General features: G+C 33.7%; 1 protein-coding gene across 1 annotated transcript in view; it reads left to right on the top strand.

Moving 5' to 3' along the window:
* The window catches only part of LOC100368527 (mismatch repair endonuclease PMS2-like), a 33,701-nt gene that overhangs the window by 8,565 nt on the left and 6,736 nt on the right, over positions 1-18,400 (top strand). The window contains exons 9-20 of the mRNA XM_085502485.1: positions 7,553-7,650; positions 8,150-8,249; positions 11,087-11,171; positions 11,288-11,367; positions 12,348-12,478; positions 13,170-13,225; positions 13,563-13,849; positions 14,469-14,553; positions 15,356-15,455; positions 16,309-16,402; positions 16,736-16,809; positions 17,834-17,931. Of these exons, the coding sequence (XP_085358611.1) occupies positions 7,553-7,650; positions 8,150-8,249; positions 11,087-11,171; positions 11,288-11,367; positions 12,348-12,478; positions 13,170-13,225; positions 13,563-13,849; positions 14,469-14,553; positions 15,356-15,455; positions 16,309-16,402; positions 16,736-16,809; positions 17,834-17,931 (1,288 nt within the window). The remainder of the gene's footprint in view (positions 1-7,552; positions 7,651-8,149; positions 8,250-11,086; positions 11,172-11,287; positions 11,368-12,347; positions 12,479-13,169; positions 13,226-13,562; positions 13,850-14,468; positions 14,554-15,355; positions 15,456-16,308; positions 16,403-16,735; positions 16,810-17,833; positions 17,932-18,400) is intronic.

Below are 18,400 nucleotides of genomic sequence, written 5' to 3'. Positions count from 1 at the left end.
ATGCGCCGGTTTTAGGTAACACCAGACACCGTGCTAGTCTCGTCGAGTTCTATTTTTTTTTTAAATACCTGTGACAATTATAACGAAATAACGTGCTAATAAGTGATTGTTAGTGATGTCCGGGAGTGAAGATCCAAATTTGGCTGGGAATGTCCGTGAAACAGGAAAGAAATGTCCAAGGGATATCCGCAGTCCTGTTGGTGAGTCGACAGGGATTGACAGCCATATTGATGACGTCATTAGTCCACAGATGGATGGAGCACCCCGCAAGGCATGTCGTGTAGAAAGTGACGAAGAAATTGCCATGCATACTACTAGCAGTATGGAGAGACCGAAACTGACAGATTCCGAAAAATTGGATTTAATATTATGTAGACTGGATAAAATTGAGGATAAATTCTTGAAATTAGAAGAAATAGAGAGTGAACTAGTCAATTTACGTGGAGAACAGGTGGACTTGACGAAGTCTCTAGAACACGCACATGCTGAGATTAACGACTTGAAAATGGACAAGGTTAGTAAAAGTGAAGGTAGTAAATTGAGAACCCGTCAAGATGATTTAGATGATAGGCTGCGCCGCAATAACTTAATCTTCTACAATATTCCTGAAATGGCAGAAGGACCAAATTGTGTAGAATTCATTCAAGATTTTATTAAGAATCACATGAAGCTAGACGGGAGCATACAGATTGAACGGGCCCACAGGACTCCGACTTTTACGACTAGGAGAGATAGAGTTCGTCCCATTTATGTGTCATTTCTACGTTTCCGGTCTAAGGAGAATGTACGCCGTAATGCGGCAAAGTGTTTGTCAAATAAGCCGTATAAAGGAAATAGTGTGTTTATATCAGAAGATTTCTGTGCTGCTACTCGGGCCGCTCGCAAAAATGTGTTGCCGATGCTACGAAAATTGAAAAGTGAAAAACCAGATTCGCGACCGTTTATCGCCTATCCAGCAATAATAAAGTACCAGGAAGATGGACAACTAAAAATATTTAAAGAATAAAACATTTCATAACTTTATCTGTGTAGCGAGAAAACTATTTGCGTATTTCATATCCAGCTGTACGCTGTTCTTTTCAGCACTTATTCATGCAGGTGACAACAATGGAATTCAGCAGTTGACCAACATGCTTTGTGAACTTGATAAAGGTTGATCGGGTACAACTGGTAGTTGGAAGATTGAGATTAATATCCTTTTTCTCATTGAGTAATATTAAGTATACATATACATATATTATTTAACCGACTTTATGTTACTTTTTAGTTACACGCCTTTTCTGTTTTATTGCATACGTATTATGCCATATTTGTACAACAAAATAGCATAGCTGCTGGGTGTAATATTACACGGAATCACGTGATACAGTTAATTGTATGTCATTGTTCTATGCTTTAAAAAAAATGTGTTATCAGGGGAAATATTAATACTGCAAAACGTGAATTACGCTATTTAAAATGCTTTAGTTTGGAAAGCAGCTTTGGCTGCAAAAGAAAAGAAAAAGATTCGCAATGCGTTCTAAAATCTGTTTAAACTTTTCAGAGTAAAACTTCTTGTGAACTTGGCGAATCAAACATTTTAGTCGCAGGTTTATATTAGATTAAGTTTTCATAGTGAGACTAGCAACAACAAAACAACTTGATACTGCTCTTATTTAAATTAGAGCCTTTTTTCAACCAGCAGTGCGTTTTTGTTCTTGGTTTTTTATTTTCATCTGCCTTTTTGGTGGAGGGGGAGAGTTTTCCCCCTTTCTTTTCTTACTGTGTTCAATTTTACTTTTTTGTTTCTTTGTGGTTTTTGTGTTTTTTTTGTAAGTGGATGGCTTTAAGTTTTAGTGTGGGGTTATGTTATAGGAAAATACCATATGTAAATTATAATGAGTGATTTGAAAGTATTGTCGTTAAACGTTCAGGGGTGCTCTACTCCAGAAAAACGAAGGGATGTTTTCTGTTGGTTAAAAAACAAAGATTTTAATATTTATTGTTTGCAAGATATACACTGCAAAATCGGGGATGAGGATATATGGGAATCGGAATGGGGGCAATAATGAGGTCGAAAGTTCAATGGGTTGAGCATGGTGAGCGTAATACTAAATTTTTTCTAAACTTAGAAAAAAGGAATTATATTGATAAAACCATAACACATTTGAAAGTGGATGATGACCGGTCAATTTCAGACCCTAAGGAAATTTTGTACACTGAAAAATTGTTTTATGAAAACCTTTATACCTCGAAACCTACTGTACCGATTGATAATTGTTTTTCAGTCCTATCCCCCAGTTTGTCTGAAATTCAAAAAGAACAGTGCAATGGTGAGATCACTTATACAGAAATTCTATCAGTTTTGAAAAAAATGGAAAATAATAAGACACCAGGTAGTGATGGATTTCCTTGTGAATTTTATAAGTTTTTCTGGAACGATATTCATTATTTCCTAGTAAAGTCTATTAATTATTCATTGTCTCAAAAACAAGGTGTTATCACTTTAATTCCTAAGAAAGATAAGGACAAATCCATTCTAAAAAATTGGCGTCCGATCTCATTATTGAATACAGATTACAAGCTGGCTTCAGGCTGTATAGCCGAGAGACTTAAAACGATTCTTCCGGATATTATTAGTGATTCTCAAACTGGATATATTAAAGATAGGTTCATTGGTGAAAATACTCGTTACTTGTATGACATGTTGCAGTACACTGAGCTTAACAAAATTCCTGGTCTGTTGTTATTGTTGGATTTCGAAAAAGCTTTTGACTCTATTGAATGGAGCTACATTGATGAGGTTCTCTTAAAATTTAATTTTGGTGCTTCTTTGAGGAGTTGGGTTAAATGTCTTTACAAGGATTCTGTCTCATGTGTTATAAATAACGGACATGCAAGTGAAATGTTTAAAGTATCCCGGGGTGTTAGGCAAGGAGACCCCTTGTCTCCATACATTTTTATTATTGCAGTCGAATTTCTGGCCCAGGCTTTGAAAAACAATCGTGATATTAAAGGAATAAAGATTGATAGTAAAACATTATTATTAAGTCAGTATGCAGATGACACATTTTTAACATTAGATGGTTCAGAATCCTCTCTACGTACTGTCTTCCAGGTACTGAAGAATTTTGCTTTAGTTTCAGGCTTGAAATTGAATGTAGGCAAGACAAAGGCTGTTTGGTTTGGGTCAAAAAAGGGATGCAGTGACAGAATATGCCCCACATTTAATTTAATATGGTTAGAAAATAATTTTGAATTATTGGGACTGATCTTCGACCTTAATTTAGAAAACATGGTGGTCTTAAATTATGAAGATAAATTGAGAAAAATTTCTTCCTTGTTTGCTTCATGGGGCTGTAGACCACTATCTCTTTTGGGTAAAGTTACAATTGTTAAAAATCTTGCAATCTCACAACTAATCCATTTATTTTCCTCCTTGCCATCCCCTCCTAGTGCACTTATGAATCGTCTTAATGCAATTATTACCGTAAAATCTGTATTAGAAGCCGCATCTCTAATAGAAGTCGCACCCAATCTTTTTGAATAATTGAGAATCAAAAATTCATTATTTCTCATAAGTGTAGATGCTCTAATAGAAGCCGCATCCTCTCTGTTGCATTCTACCATTTTAATAGAAGTCGCGGCTTCTAATACAGATTTTACAGTAATCAATTTATTTGGAGTGGTAGGCGAGCTAAAATATCCAGGGCTACTCTTAGTCGTGGTGTTGAATATGGTGGTTTAAATTTACCTAATTTAACACTATTTTCCAAGGCGTTAAAATTAACTTGGATTAAAAAGTCCCAAGAAAAAAGTGCTCACCCGTGGAAAATACTTTATTTTAATATTTTTAGGAAAATTGGACATTATAAGATTTGGGAAGCAGATGCAAATTTTATTAAAAAGTATATTACTTCAATTAAAAATAACTTTTGGTCGGAAATAATGGACATTTGGCATTCTTGTATAAATCATTAAAAATTTAATTATCAAAGTCAGGTTTTGTGGCATAATTCAAATATTGCTATAAAAGATGATTATGTCAACAGGAGGTTGTGGCAGGAAAAGAATATTTGGTATGTAAATGATTTATTAGGAGATGATGGTCATTTTTTAAGTTATGAAAATTTCAAGTGTAAATACGACTGCAATGTTAATTTTTTGGAATTTCAATCTGTGTTAAAAGCTATTCCCAGGTCATGGAAAAAGGAGTTGCAGGAGAATCCTAAGAAATTAAATTCAATTGACAATTATTTTGTCCTTAATGTTAGAGACAAACCTAAACCTCACAAAAAAATGTATTCGGATTTGGTTAGGAAAAATGTACCTCCTTTGGGCTGTCAAAATAAATGGGAAAAACGGCTTGAAATTCGAATTCCGGACGAAGATTGGAAACCCATTTTTAAACTACCATTTCTCTGTACATTTGATTCCAGGCTGCAGGCATTTCATTATAAATTTTTACATAGGGCAATTTACACAAATAACACTTTGTGCTTATGGAAATTAGTTGATAGTACATTGTGCACTTTTTGTAACGCTGATATTGAAACTCTTGAGCATCTTTTTATTACATGTACTACCGGTATTACTAGAAGATTTTGGGGGAAATGTCAGCAACTCTGGAAAAAATGGACAAACCTTGATATTTTATTGTCTGACAGGGATATTTGTTTTGGAATACATGGCAGTTTTTATTGTAATCTTCTCAACCTTTTTATTTTAATCTGTAAACAGCACCTCTATTCTGAATCGAAAAGAGGTTCTGTCCCAAAGGTGGAAGTCGTGGAGAGTATAATGTTAAACACTCGCATTGTAGAGCGACAAATAGCTATCAATAATGGTTCAATGTCTAAATTTAATGAAAAATGGAATAATTTTAATTATGAGTAATTCACTTATTAGCCAGATTTGTCAGCTTATCAATAATGTTCCCCCACTTCCACTTCTTTTAAGCCATCCACTTTTCTTTTCTTTTTTTTGTAATTTTTTTTTTTTTTTTCTTTCTTTTTTTTTGTAAATGTATTTATTTAAAGTAATAAAAAATAGATATAAAAAAAAAACAAAAAAAAAACCACAAGTCCAATTGCTTTGATATCACATATATAGATACTTCATGTGGACCTTTCTCAGATTTGTACGATTGCGTTGATACTATACATATTGTTTATTTTCCAATGATATTTTCAGTTCTTTAATTGAAATGTGCATTGCTAACAGCGGAGCTATCTCAGCCGACAGGCTGCTTGTTTCAACTTCTTGTTAAAAACCGCAAGTCCAATTGCTTTGATATTACATATATAGATACTTCATGTGGACCTTTCTCAGATTTGTTCATTTTGTGATGATATCTTCAATTCTCTAATTTTGGTGAATATTTTTGTAATTTTTGGTAAAAAGTGATATTTTTGAATTCTTGTTGAAAACCGGAAGTCCAATTGCTTTGATATTATGCATATAGGTCACTACATGTGGACCTCTCTCAGATTTGTTCATTTCGTGATGATATCTTTAATATTTTTGTCATTTTTGGTGAAAAGTGATATTTTGGAATTCTGGTTGAAAACCGTAAGTCCAATTGCTTTGATATTATGCATATAGGTCACTACATGTGGACCTCTCTCAGATTTGTTCATTTCGTGATGATATCTTTAATATTTTTGTCATTTTTGGTGAAAAGTGATATTTTTGAATTCTTGTTAAAAACAGCAAGTTTGATTGCGTTGATACTATACATGTTTATTTTCTAATGATATCTTCTGTTCTTTAATTGAAATGTGTATTGCTAACAGCGCAGCTATCTCAGCCTGTTCATTTTGTCATGATATCTTCAATTCTCTAATTTCGATGAATACCAGGTATTTTTGTTATTTTTGGTAAAAAGTGATATTTTCGACTTCTTGTTGAAAACCACAATTTTCAAATGTGCATTGCTAACAGCGGAGCTATCTCAGCCGAGAAGCTGCTTGTTTTAAAATGCTATTCTGGTTCCATATCTCTGACATGCCTGGGCTGATTGTGGTTCCTTGTAATAGTACATCATAAGATATTCAATTTTTTTCATATTTGTGAATAACAATCAAGAGACGATTTTTTTTGGAAATGATAGCTGACAATATGCAAATTAACTTATTAAGTATTTTTACCTTGCCCGTACCATCAAAGATGGAAGGGAAAGGTATATTAATGGAAAAATTTTGTCCGGCGTTGTCGTCGTCGTCGTTGTTGTTGTCGTTGTCGTCGTTAATAATTGTTATTGTGTGCATAATAACTTTACTAATTCTATTCCAAACTTTATCAAACTTGGTCACCTTATTCATCAGTATAAAGTCTTCCCTGAGTTTGAACAACAGATGTCCTGTATGAAAATATCATGCAAAAATTGAGAAAATCTGATAAAATATTTTGACTGTTTCTACTTGACTGATCACTGGTGATACACATCAAAGGTCACTGATCTCAGTGGAAATATGCATTGTTGTATGTGTTCAATGAAGCAAATGATTTATCTTGTAATAATATCCTTGGTAATGTATCTCAGAATCCCATACTGGGTTTCAAAACCAACTCATGGAGAGATTGCACAGTCTGATACACATTTGCAAACCTACCAATAAAATCTTTACAGAAAACAAGATGTCAGAAAATTAATATAAGCACTCCTATGAACTGGGTGCCTAACTTTGATCAAGATCTGAAGCTAATAGAAAATCTGTTTAGTTCAAAGTTATCAAATCAAAAACAATACATAAAAAATACATTAAAAGCAAAACATTTCATCCACATTTTAAAAAGAAAATTATTCTAAAATATATGTATTCTGTATTTGACAAACAGTTCATTCGACAAATGAAAACTCACAGGAATATGTTTCAGCTATTAGAACAGAATGATAGAGTTTTTATAATACTAGTTTAAAAACGCACTTCAAAGATTGCAGTGTTTGAAGATGTAGATTCTCAGGAGGCACCAGTACTGTTGACTTCTCCCTCCACTGGACACCAACTAACTATTTAAGTTGATTTGCATACAAAGCAGAGCTTGCAACATGAGAGCTATTCATAAAGGGTGTTTTTTTTTACTTTTCATATAATATAGTAGTCACACAATGAGGCAGTTCATATTTGTCTCAGTGAATCATTAATTTTTGACAGACACCTGTACAAAATACTTGGACTAAAGCCAGCTAAAATTTTCTGTTATCTTGCATGTTTTATGAATCTATTCACATCTAAATGCAGCACTTTTTTTTTTTCAATGAGACATTTGTTTTTATACTAAAATATCTGAATTACTTTGAAGAAAGCTGGAAATTATGTCCCTTAAAATAATTAAACAAATAAGGCACCAATGTTTTTGTAAGATATTTACATCTTTTAAGGACATTCGGTAGACTGATTCCCCACTGTTGGTTCAACCCCAAAACTTGTTTGTATTCAAAATTAATTATGACAATGCATATTTATATTGAAATAAACTATGATAAAGGGAATTATATTATATAACAAAGGGCAAGGTCACCAGAGTTCAACTATGTTTAAATTAGTGAACTAATAAGTTTTTCTTACAGTTACAGACATTGTTGAATTTTGAGCAGTGTACACCAAGTGAAGAAGTATGTACAGAATATGGATTGAATAAAGGTGCTCTCAACACAGATGTTTTCAAGTAATTAACTCTATCATATCCTCTATCTTTCACTGATCATATCCTTGTCTGCATAGATGAACCTAATAGTCACCCACATAAGAATGTATAAACTTTAATCAGATGATGTTGTAATTGTATTTTCTAACATAATAAATGCTTATTTGTAATTATTAAAAAAATTTCTATCAGAATATTATAAAATTATGTTTAATAAATATAAATTGTATTTCTCGTAGAAGCACATATAAAACAAAATTGTATTTAATGTATACTTTATTATTGAAATATTTATTTTGACCATACCCACACTTCTGTAATTGACGTACTACAAATACTACATACTAAAAATACAGAGAACACATGTATCTCATTGTTGGTATTCACTAACTGAGATGACTATGTTTAATTCATGTGGTGTGATTACCAAGAATTCCCCTTCTGTGTTTTCACTTCATAATCTCATCATGTGTAGGTCAAAATAAAAATTTGAGATTTTATATAAAATCTAATTTTCTAGGTTATCCGGATTAGTTTCTAAGCCTGACCATGGATTGGGAAGGAGCACTTGTGATAGACAGTTTTGTTTTATTAATAAAAGACCATGTGACTACAGTAAGGTACGTTTGAACACATATGGCTTTGTTAGATCCACTGTTGACTTTGTCGAGTGGAGCTTATCTTATGACATGTGAGGGATTGTGCATCATTGTCGCCCCTGTCAACTTTTTCGACTTCTTCTTGAAAACTACATGCCTGATTGCATTGATACTTAATATTGTATATGTCCTTGGGTAGACCTCACTTAGATTTGTTCATTTCATGATGATATGTTTAATTCTCTAATTTTAGTGAATATTTTGTCATTTTTGGTAAAAAGTTAAACTGACAACAGTCAGTTGTACCTAATATTAATCTGTTATTATTAATAAATATTGTGTATAAACGTAATAGGCGTGAATAAATTGCGAACGCCGGGTAAGGAAGTATGGAGTGCCGACCAACTGTTCGGTGCTGCAATTCACTGGTAAGATTTCTTACCAGATCCGGGTACTTTCATATGCAAATGAATAGTCGCGCAGTGTCTATCATTTTATTGTCGCCAAACGTGAACAGGGTCAGGTGTCTCTGGCTACTAGGATCACCCACGACTTATGCAAAGTTTGTTTTGACTATACTATACGTGCTCGCAACACTTTCCACATCAGTTTTTGATACCATGACACAAACAAATCTTGACGAATGCATTATAAAAGTGCTGGAACGCTTAGACTACCATGATATTTCTTGCAAAGAATACCAGCAAGACACTTTCGCAAACTACACAGAGGGGAGAGATGTGTTCGTCTGCGTGCCGTGTTGACATTCGTTTTGTCAAAAAGAACTTGTTTCGAAACCAGGGATCCCTCACTTTCAGTTGCCATTCTCTTAGAGGGAAATGCCTGGGACATTTCCAATAACTCTCGGTTAGTTTGTTGAAATTTCTTCCTGAACTCATCCATGTTTTTATGTAGAGTCGACGCTCTCAGTCCACATTTTCTGCACGCATACAAACTGGCAAGATGTAGTAGATTTATGTCTCTGCCATAACAATTTTGATTTCTTCACATGTCTTTGGTTTTCTATATTTTCTATTTGACTGCCACAAACAATGCACATTGTTTGCTTGGTTCTAGGCAATTTAATAGTTTGGAGGGAGTGACTGTATTCATTGTGTTCATAACGTGAACATCTGTATTCATGGGGTCATTTAGGGGTTATTTAGAATAAATTTGCATACATTATGTTAATTTGCATATAATTTATTTTGTGACGTCAGCATCAACTATGAATTATTAATATCAACTAGAAACCTGCAGACAGTGACAGTCTCTCGGGACTAAAGTCCTTCGCGTGAAATGGTTCGCATTTCCCATCAAACGCATTCGACAATTACATTAGGGCCGAGGACTGTCGACAGTTTAGTAAAAAGTGATATTTTGTCCAATTGCTTTGATAATATACATATCAGTACCACAGGTAGAGCTCTCTCAGATTTGTTTCATGTTTAATTCTTTAATTTTGATGAATATTTGCTAACAGCAGAGCTATCTCAACCAAGGCTGTCTTTTCCAAAATACCTGCAGAGTGTGCTCACTCAGTCTGCAGTTGTAATGTAATATTATGACAGAACCCCACACCCTCCCCGTGGCTTTCGTTGCATATGGAAGTTATTTTCACGAGTGATGCAGTGTTTCCTATGGCCGTACTTTCACAAGGGAAGCGAAAATACACCGCATCTTGAGTGAAAATAACTTCCATACGCAACGAAAGCCACGGGGAGGGTGTGGGGTTCTGTTATTATTACATATGTTCCATATTTGATTATTTCATATTAAAAAAAGAACGTGCAACAAACTGGGATGGAATTTAGGCCGGGGAACCCCATTGCCCATTAATATGTTCCAAGATAGTGTTACACTCTAGCAATGCATGTCAGTGTAGAAGGTGTGTCACTGTCTGTGTGAAAATGAAATAATCACACGTTGAATTTGAGTCATTGTTCGAATAAATAACTCATGGACGTTTAGTTGGGACCACGACAGAACCAGAACTTGAACTGGACGACTATGGTACACAGTTTATGTTGAAGTTGAAAGTTCCTCCACAGAATTGTGCATAGGCAAACATGCCGTGCAACTGTGGTACTCCACTGACGGGATGACTTTCGTCAACATACGTCGTAGCTGAGCTGCAAACTACAACTTCGCTTGTAATGTTGCTTGCTGGTCGTGGATTGACTGAGTCTTGTTGCTCATTTGGAGTTGGTAATCTTTATTTGTAACTGAGTAACGTCGCAGTGTCACCAGCAGAAATCTCCTGGTATCTCGATGTTGATGGTTGCGCTGATTTTACTGCGGATCCCGGCTGTGGGTGGATCTTCCAAGAATCCTTCAAGGTTTATAAAACTCAGTTTCTAGGTGGTCAACATACATTAAGTTCTCCCAATTAATTGTAGTATACATGTGATGTACACCTACATGTAACATGCCAGAAATGCTAGTGAATGTGTGAAAATGTGTTTACAAAATAAAAATAGTTCGTTAGCCAATGGAAATACCATGTTCATTGCATATCGGCCGTGAAATTACCAAAAACACTATTGCATGGGTGATATGCAAATTAGTTTCAGTCAAAATAAGTGACTGCCTAAAAGTACCATTACTGTTGTTTCATTTTGCTTGGCAAGTATATTCATGTACCCCAAGGAAAAAATATCGTACTTCTAAATATTGTTTAATTTTGCTATGTTTTGACAAACGGTACTCCTGAAAGGACTACTTTGTTTGCTCTCAGACCTTATTTGCATATGGGGTGTGGAAATACCGATTTTGATTTTTAGGAATGAATCAAAATAAACTGCAGTACATATGCAATAATAATATGTACATATTTTTGAATTATTTATTCTATTCAGGTATTTAAAGTATTGAATGAAGTGTATCACATGTACAATAGACATCAGTATCCCTTTGTAGTATTGGATATCACATTGTCTAAGGGTAAGAAGTGACACTTATTTATACTTTACAACTGTAAATATTGTTATATAAATGAGGATATTTCCAATTATTCTTAGGATGGTAGTGTCTCTTATCTCTTTTCATTATTTGCTTAGAGAGTGTAGATGTGAATATCACTCCAGACAAAAGACAAATATTGGTTGCAGAAGAAAAAACATTACTGGCTGTTGTCAAGGTTAGTTAATAACGCATCACATCTTTTCTGCAACTATCTGTTTTTTGGACTGAGCACTCTGAAAATACTTTTAAGTCTATTTATGAATTTTTGTCATTTCACCCTGAAATCTAAGTTTATATCTGTGTGAGAATTACCATTTGGCATTTTTAATCACCCATAATGCATTTGTTGTATTGTCACCTGATTGGCCAAACACATTTTACTTATATAGTCACCTTATCGGACTAACTAGTTACTTGATTGGTTGAACAAATGAGTTGAATAACCAATTGAATGGCCAAAGACATTTGGCGCATATTGTCACCTGATTGGACCAAAATATTTGGCATAACTAGTCTCTTGATTGGTTAAACAAATTTAGTGTATAACCAATTGATTGGCCTAACAAGATTGGCACAAAAAGTTACCAGATCGGGTAAAACTTATTCAGTGATAGGCAGTTGATTGGTCGACCAAATTAGATGGATTGTCACCTGATTGCCATATAACCACTTAAAGAAACAAATATTGCTGTATATATTCCTCTGATCAGTTAAAACACATTTGATGTATAGACCATTGATTGGCTAAACACATGTTGTATTGTCACCTGATTAGCCAAACACATTTAGTGTATATGATTGATTAAAACATGTTTGGTAAATAGGCAGTTGGACACATTTGTTCCATTGTCACCAGATTAATCAAACAATTTTGGTGTATAAATATGATAAATATGGCTTATGTAATCACTTGATTGGTCAACCACATTTAGCATATATAGTCACCTGATAAGTTAGGCACATTTGTTATATTACCTAATTAACCCAACACGATTGGTGGACAATTCATTCAGTGTATAGTCACCTGATTGGCCACACTTTTGACATGTACTTTTTTAAGTGGGGTTCACTATGCCATTAAAAACAGTTTACAGAAATCACCTTACCACATGCTTATACACATATATTGATACAATAATTTTATGTTTCCCACAGTCTTCTTTGATAAAGTTGTATGAACCTAGATCGGCTTTATACCAAATGAATCAGAAACCAATGGCTATATTGAAATCACCATCTCAACCAGGACCAGCCATTCAAACATTAACACTCTCAAGGTTAAAAAGGTATGTCTGCTCATCCAATATACATTTAGATTTGGATAGATTTTTTTCAAATTCTGTAAAAAACCTTTATTATTTTAAAAATGTTGGGCCCACGAGTGTCACTGTTGGTAATTCTTTTATCAAATAAGCTCAATGCCCATGCAATAATTGCATCAGATGTAACCCAGTTCTTATTCCGTATCAGTTTTTTACCCATGCATTTATTATTCCCTAGCACATTACCTTTTGGGGATTTAGTGGTTACCACTATTCGTCTACCTGTCAATCCGTCAATTCATATTGAGTTACATCAGGAACATTATTGCACAGTGCTTAATAAATAGGTATTGCACACTAGATCTAATCAATATGTTAATGACCATATATGTTTGTGTGACCTCATTAAAAATGTATAAATCATATCTGGAGCACTATTGCAGGTAGAAACATTCAACCAGTCCTTTATTGAATACATTGAGCACACAATCTGATCTACATTTAATAATATATTTTTATGTGACCTCATTAAGAATGCATAACATGTTCAACCAGTACTTGTAATAAAGATGTTGGGAGATCTGCCATCTCTGATGGATTTCTTGTTCTTCATTGGTATCCCATCCAAGTATACAGCTGTCATGGTATAATAATGGCATCACAAGTTCATTATAATTAATCAAATGAGAAATCTTTTTTTTACTTGACTCATCAGAGCCTATTCTCATTCTGGGAGTGTGGACATTGAATCACCAGGTAGACCAGCTAAACGTAAGTAATACAAACTGAATATGTATTCTTTAAATAGTTTTTTTGCAAGGTGACATTTCTGGATATTGAAGTCACGACTGTATCCCCTGACTTTTTTATCTTAGGTGCTAATTTCAAAAGCATAAGTTGCAAACCAGTTTCCAAACCTAACACCTCATATTTAGAAGGCAGGGAAGACTGTTTCTAATTTATACTGTTGCGTGAGCGAATGGCTCAAGGAATTGAACGCAGAACTCCCCCTGATGCGAGATAAAAATGCTGATCACAGTATTGTAAAATTACGATTGCATGAATCATGTATGGGACTGCTGTTGACAATGTACATTTCATTATTCAGAACCAAGACTGGATAATTTTGTGATCGCATCATCACAATCTATTGGAAAAACAGAAGATGAGAAGCAAGACAGTGAAGGGTTCAGTATTGACAGTAATATCACATGTAGCAGTCAAAGTTCACTTGGTAGCAGCACTGCCAGTAGCCAACGATCTGAGAATACCACTGATGCATTGTGTACTGCAGGCAAACAGACATTGTTAAAAATAGAGCAGATTTCAGGATGGAAACGAGAAGATAATGGTGTTTGTAGCACGTCGCATGAGTCTTCACAAAATACAGAAGTTGTAAGTAATTCACTAGCATTTATAATTTCAAAATGTTTTTATACAAGTGATAATACATAACCCTGCAATTGTTAGATATGCCTTTTGTTTCATTATCCAATTCATCAGGACTGAATGGCAGCCATTTCTGATACCCCCTGTAATCTAGAACTGGGTCATCGTCATTTACATGTATGGATAGATTTGTTCAAACTTACCGGTAGTACATTATGAGACTTTGATGCAGTTTATTTTCAGATCGGATTCAAAATGACCAACTAATTGCCATTTTGTTTTTAAATAAGCGAATTCTTTTCTACAGCTGACATGCCTTGACCAATAATATATATATATATGTCCCACATATGCAAATTTATTTGTTTGACATTCAGATGGCCAAATGGTGGCCTTTTTAATGTTAAAAATTTGTCAAACGAAACTAGCTTTTGGTCATGCATGGAATGTTTTGTTCAAACTTATTACATACATTGGACATTGTAGGACCTTTAAGCACATCATTTAGTTTAGTTTTTCCGATCAGATCTAAGCTACTTAGATGAAGGAACATTTCTTATGCAGAAACTATTTAGGTACTTGAGGTGTTACTTTGAAACTGATATTTTTTACTGTAAATTCACAGGATAAAGAGGTGAATATTCAAAGACATGAAGTAAAAGTGCCATTCTCATTGCCTGGTATTGCTAATAGACTTAAACAATGTCAAGGTAGGAACAATTAAGTACTTGTATTATTGTAACATATCATTGTCCTCATTTTGGCACATTGTATTATGTCATTGGAATAAATGTACATTATCTCGAACGATACATACTCAGATTTTGTATATTCCATCAGTCTTGAGCTTGCAGATCATTAAGTGACATTAAATTTGACAACATACAGTAATGAACTACATGTAGATTATATCAACTTTAAACATATTTATGAACATCTAAGTGTCCCAGCATAGATACTGTAATACAAAGATACATGTGCCACAGCTGTGGTGTTCTACGCTACACACCAGTTAGTTTAGTAATTACCCATCGCCTGATGAAAGCCTCTAATGATGGCGAAAATGATTGCGAACAAAAATGACATCAGGAGGCGATGTATTGAACATCAAGCCCAAACTGATGGTAACAAAAATTCATATTGTAATAAAGAATTACCCACAATACAGTAGTGGGTTCAATGTAGTTTCTATGCAAGTAAGTTATTGTACAAGTCAAAAATTGACACTGAGTTGTTCATTATAGTAATAAAGGAAATTCTAGATGATTATGATAAAATCCTATAAATTCATACATACGCATTCTCATCTTAAGATACCTAGAATTACTACGGTATACAGTAATGCTCACAGCAACCCTCACCAAATTACCATCATGCTGAATCCACATGACCCAACTCTATAACTATTAGTTCACTGGCCAGTGATTTCATTGAAACACTTTTCTAATTTCAAGATAATCTAAGTATACAATTCATTCACATATTTTTATAATCTTGTGTTTTTTGTTAAAGGGGCTAAAAGTGATTTCAAAACAGCAGGGAGGTCATTTAGAGCGGAGATAAAACCACAAGACAATAAATCAGCCGAGGAAGAATTACAACGAAAAATTAGGTACATATTCATGACATCACTTTTTGAGTGTTGATTACCGTACACTGTCAGACATTATTTTCAACAATCACAGCAAACTGATTAAAATCCAATTTTTTTGGTTTTACTTGCTGTTATTAAGTTATTTATATATTGTATCTCAGTCACCTTAACTACATCTGACTCAATGCATATAGAAATCTCGTGTAAATCTCGCGTAAGAGTCAACCAATCAGAGCATTGGTTAAGGCGACCAGGATACGATATGAAAAATACAACTTAACAAGTAAATCCAAAAAACGAACAAAAATATCTATTCAATACAAAAAATATATGTATTAAAAAATGAAACCATTACATCAAATTTTAATCAGATGGCAATCATAGTTGCTTTATAGAAGGGAGTAAACATGAGAACCATCACTTGTTTGAACAGTACTGTTATAATCATAAAATATAACTTCTGACCTAAATACAATGCCTGGTACCCAATGCTTTACTGTCTACTGTATATTAGAATTGCCAAATTAAAGTTTATTATATAACATTTTCTAAGATAGTGTAATAAAAACACCACTACAGCTCAGGGCAATCGTCAACCATTAGTGTCATGTATAAATAGCATATGAGAACTTGTACAAATATATTCATAAAAAGATTTAAAATGGGATAATTTTCTATTTCACTCTCAATACAGGAAAACAAAAAACAAAATTTCTTCATCTCTTATCCCAGTTGCAATGTGCTTTCAGACTGATATAACAAGTTTTAACTTGGAGATCCACATCTGTATTCATCTATTATAAATATTGTTTTAATGTTGACCTCATCAAAAACAAGGATACAGTTGACTTACTATGTTTATTTTCTCTAGTAAAGAGATGTTTAAAGATATGGAAGTGATTGGACAGTTTAACTTGGGATTTATCATTGTTAAAATTAAAGAAGATTTGTTCATAGTTGACCAGGTAGGTAGATATAATAGCATTTGAGGTTATAAATGATAGATAATAATAGTACCATTCAAGTCTCCCTCAGATTTAGTGGTCCTGCTCACATTTTGGCAATCTTACTCGCCTGCCTACATTTGATAGTCCCACTTGAATTTTGGCAATCTTGCTCTAATTTGGTGGTCTAACTCATAATTGGCAGTTCCCCACACATTTTTGCAATTTGGAGGTTCCACTCAAAAATTCTGGTCAAAAATTCTGGGCTTTTTACACTTCATTAGGTTACCACTATAGACATTACTTATTGTTAAAACACAACATTTCATCACTACTGCATTTTTATTTTTACAGCATGCAACAGACGAGAAGTATAATTTTGAAATGTTACAAAAGCACACCAATATACAAAGTCAGAAACTCATTCAGTAAGAAATATTTTCATCTATTTATTATTTCAAGATATGACTTTGGTTCTAATATGAAAGAATAGTGGTTGCATAAATGTCATTCATCTGTTGTCATGGACAACCATGTTTATAAGTACAATGTAATTAAATCTTTAAATTTGAGAAAGCTGCTGGGACTGTAAAATGTAATACTGTAAAATACTTTATTTTAGCTGGAATTAATTTTCTCTGATTTTTGACAAGTATGTAATGAATGTAAAATATAGGAAAAAAGATATATTCGTTGAATTTTATTTTCACTGATAATTCCTTGAGCAAAAATAGCGAAAATTTATTCCCAGCAAAAATAAAGTATTTTACTATAAATAGAAAATGGTAGTAGGTAATCGTAGTCCTTGATAGTTATTCAATGTTACCAGGCGTTTCAGACATAAATCTTCCCAATGATAGATAGATATATTATATTATTATACATCTATGACCGTAACGCCATAAGTTACGGTAAGCCGTAATTTTGTGGTGTTTTACAGGGTATTTTCATCCTACCATGCTAGGAAATGCGAATTCCAAATATGGATCAATTACACGCGTAAGCATCCTCTAATAATAAAAACAAACATGGCAACCCCCAGGGTTTGACAGGAGATTATACAAAGAAGTTCGCTCAATCTGTTCTAAACTTTTTGTATTTCGGCATTCCCATGATGTATCCTTGAGAAGAAAACATGTATCAAAATAAAGTTATTACAAGGATACTGAAAAGTATGCACTCAGACAGTACGCAGTTGCACCGACCTCTGCTGCGTTAGTCGATACTCTCGCTGTATTGTCTTCGTGTATACTTTTTGGTATCCTTGTAATAACCTCATATCATTACAGTATTGTTTCAGGACCTTTATTCTAACTTTTGCCATGTAAAGAAAAAATCCTACTAGGCAGCGAGTACATTGTTAGTTTGTATCCATCCTAATGTTTAATATCTAGATTCACAACAGTTTTTCCACAGACTAAATTTACCGATTTATAATTGCCATTTTTTTAGACCACAGAAATTGGAACTTACACCAGTTAATGAATCAGTATTGATGGATAACTTGGAAATTTTCCAGAAAAATGGATTTGACTTTATAACTGAAGAAGGTATACTTTTATTTCCATGTTTGAAGTTTAATTTCAATGTTTGTTGTCAAAAATTCTTAGTCAAACTACTACCTAGTATACATATATAAGAATGTTCTCAAATTGTTGAAATTTGTCAAAAAACAAACTTATTTTGTTTAGGGGAACGAGTCAAAGGGATATTTTGTCACAGTGGCAAAAATCTATCTTTAAGTTTTGTAGTTGAAACCAATTTATGCTTTTATTTTCGCATTTTCAGTCCATTAAAAATATCCTACTTTTAGGAACAGGGGGAGGGAGTGGGGGGTTTATGATCCTTCATGAAATATCAATTTTTTGTGTGCAAACTTTGCCAATTTGAAAAAGTATCTGAAATGACACATTTTGAATCAAACATGTTTTTACCAAGATTGTCTAATCTATGCAATTATTCACAATTGTCAGCATTTAATAGCGAAAAATGTGGTATGCTGCTCAAACCCACCAAATT

Source organism: Saccoglossus kowalevskii, chromosome 8 (assembly GCF_978046115.1).
Source record: "Saccoglossus kowalevskii chromosome 8, keSacKowa6.1, whole genome shotgun sequence".
Lineage (NCBI taxonomy): Eukaryota > Metazoa > Hemichordata > Enteropneusta > Harrimaniidae > Saccoglossus > Saccoglossus kowalevskii.
Note: the sequence above shows the minus strand (reverse complement) of the source record. Positions and strands in the feature narration are given on the sequence as shown.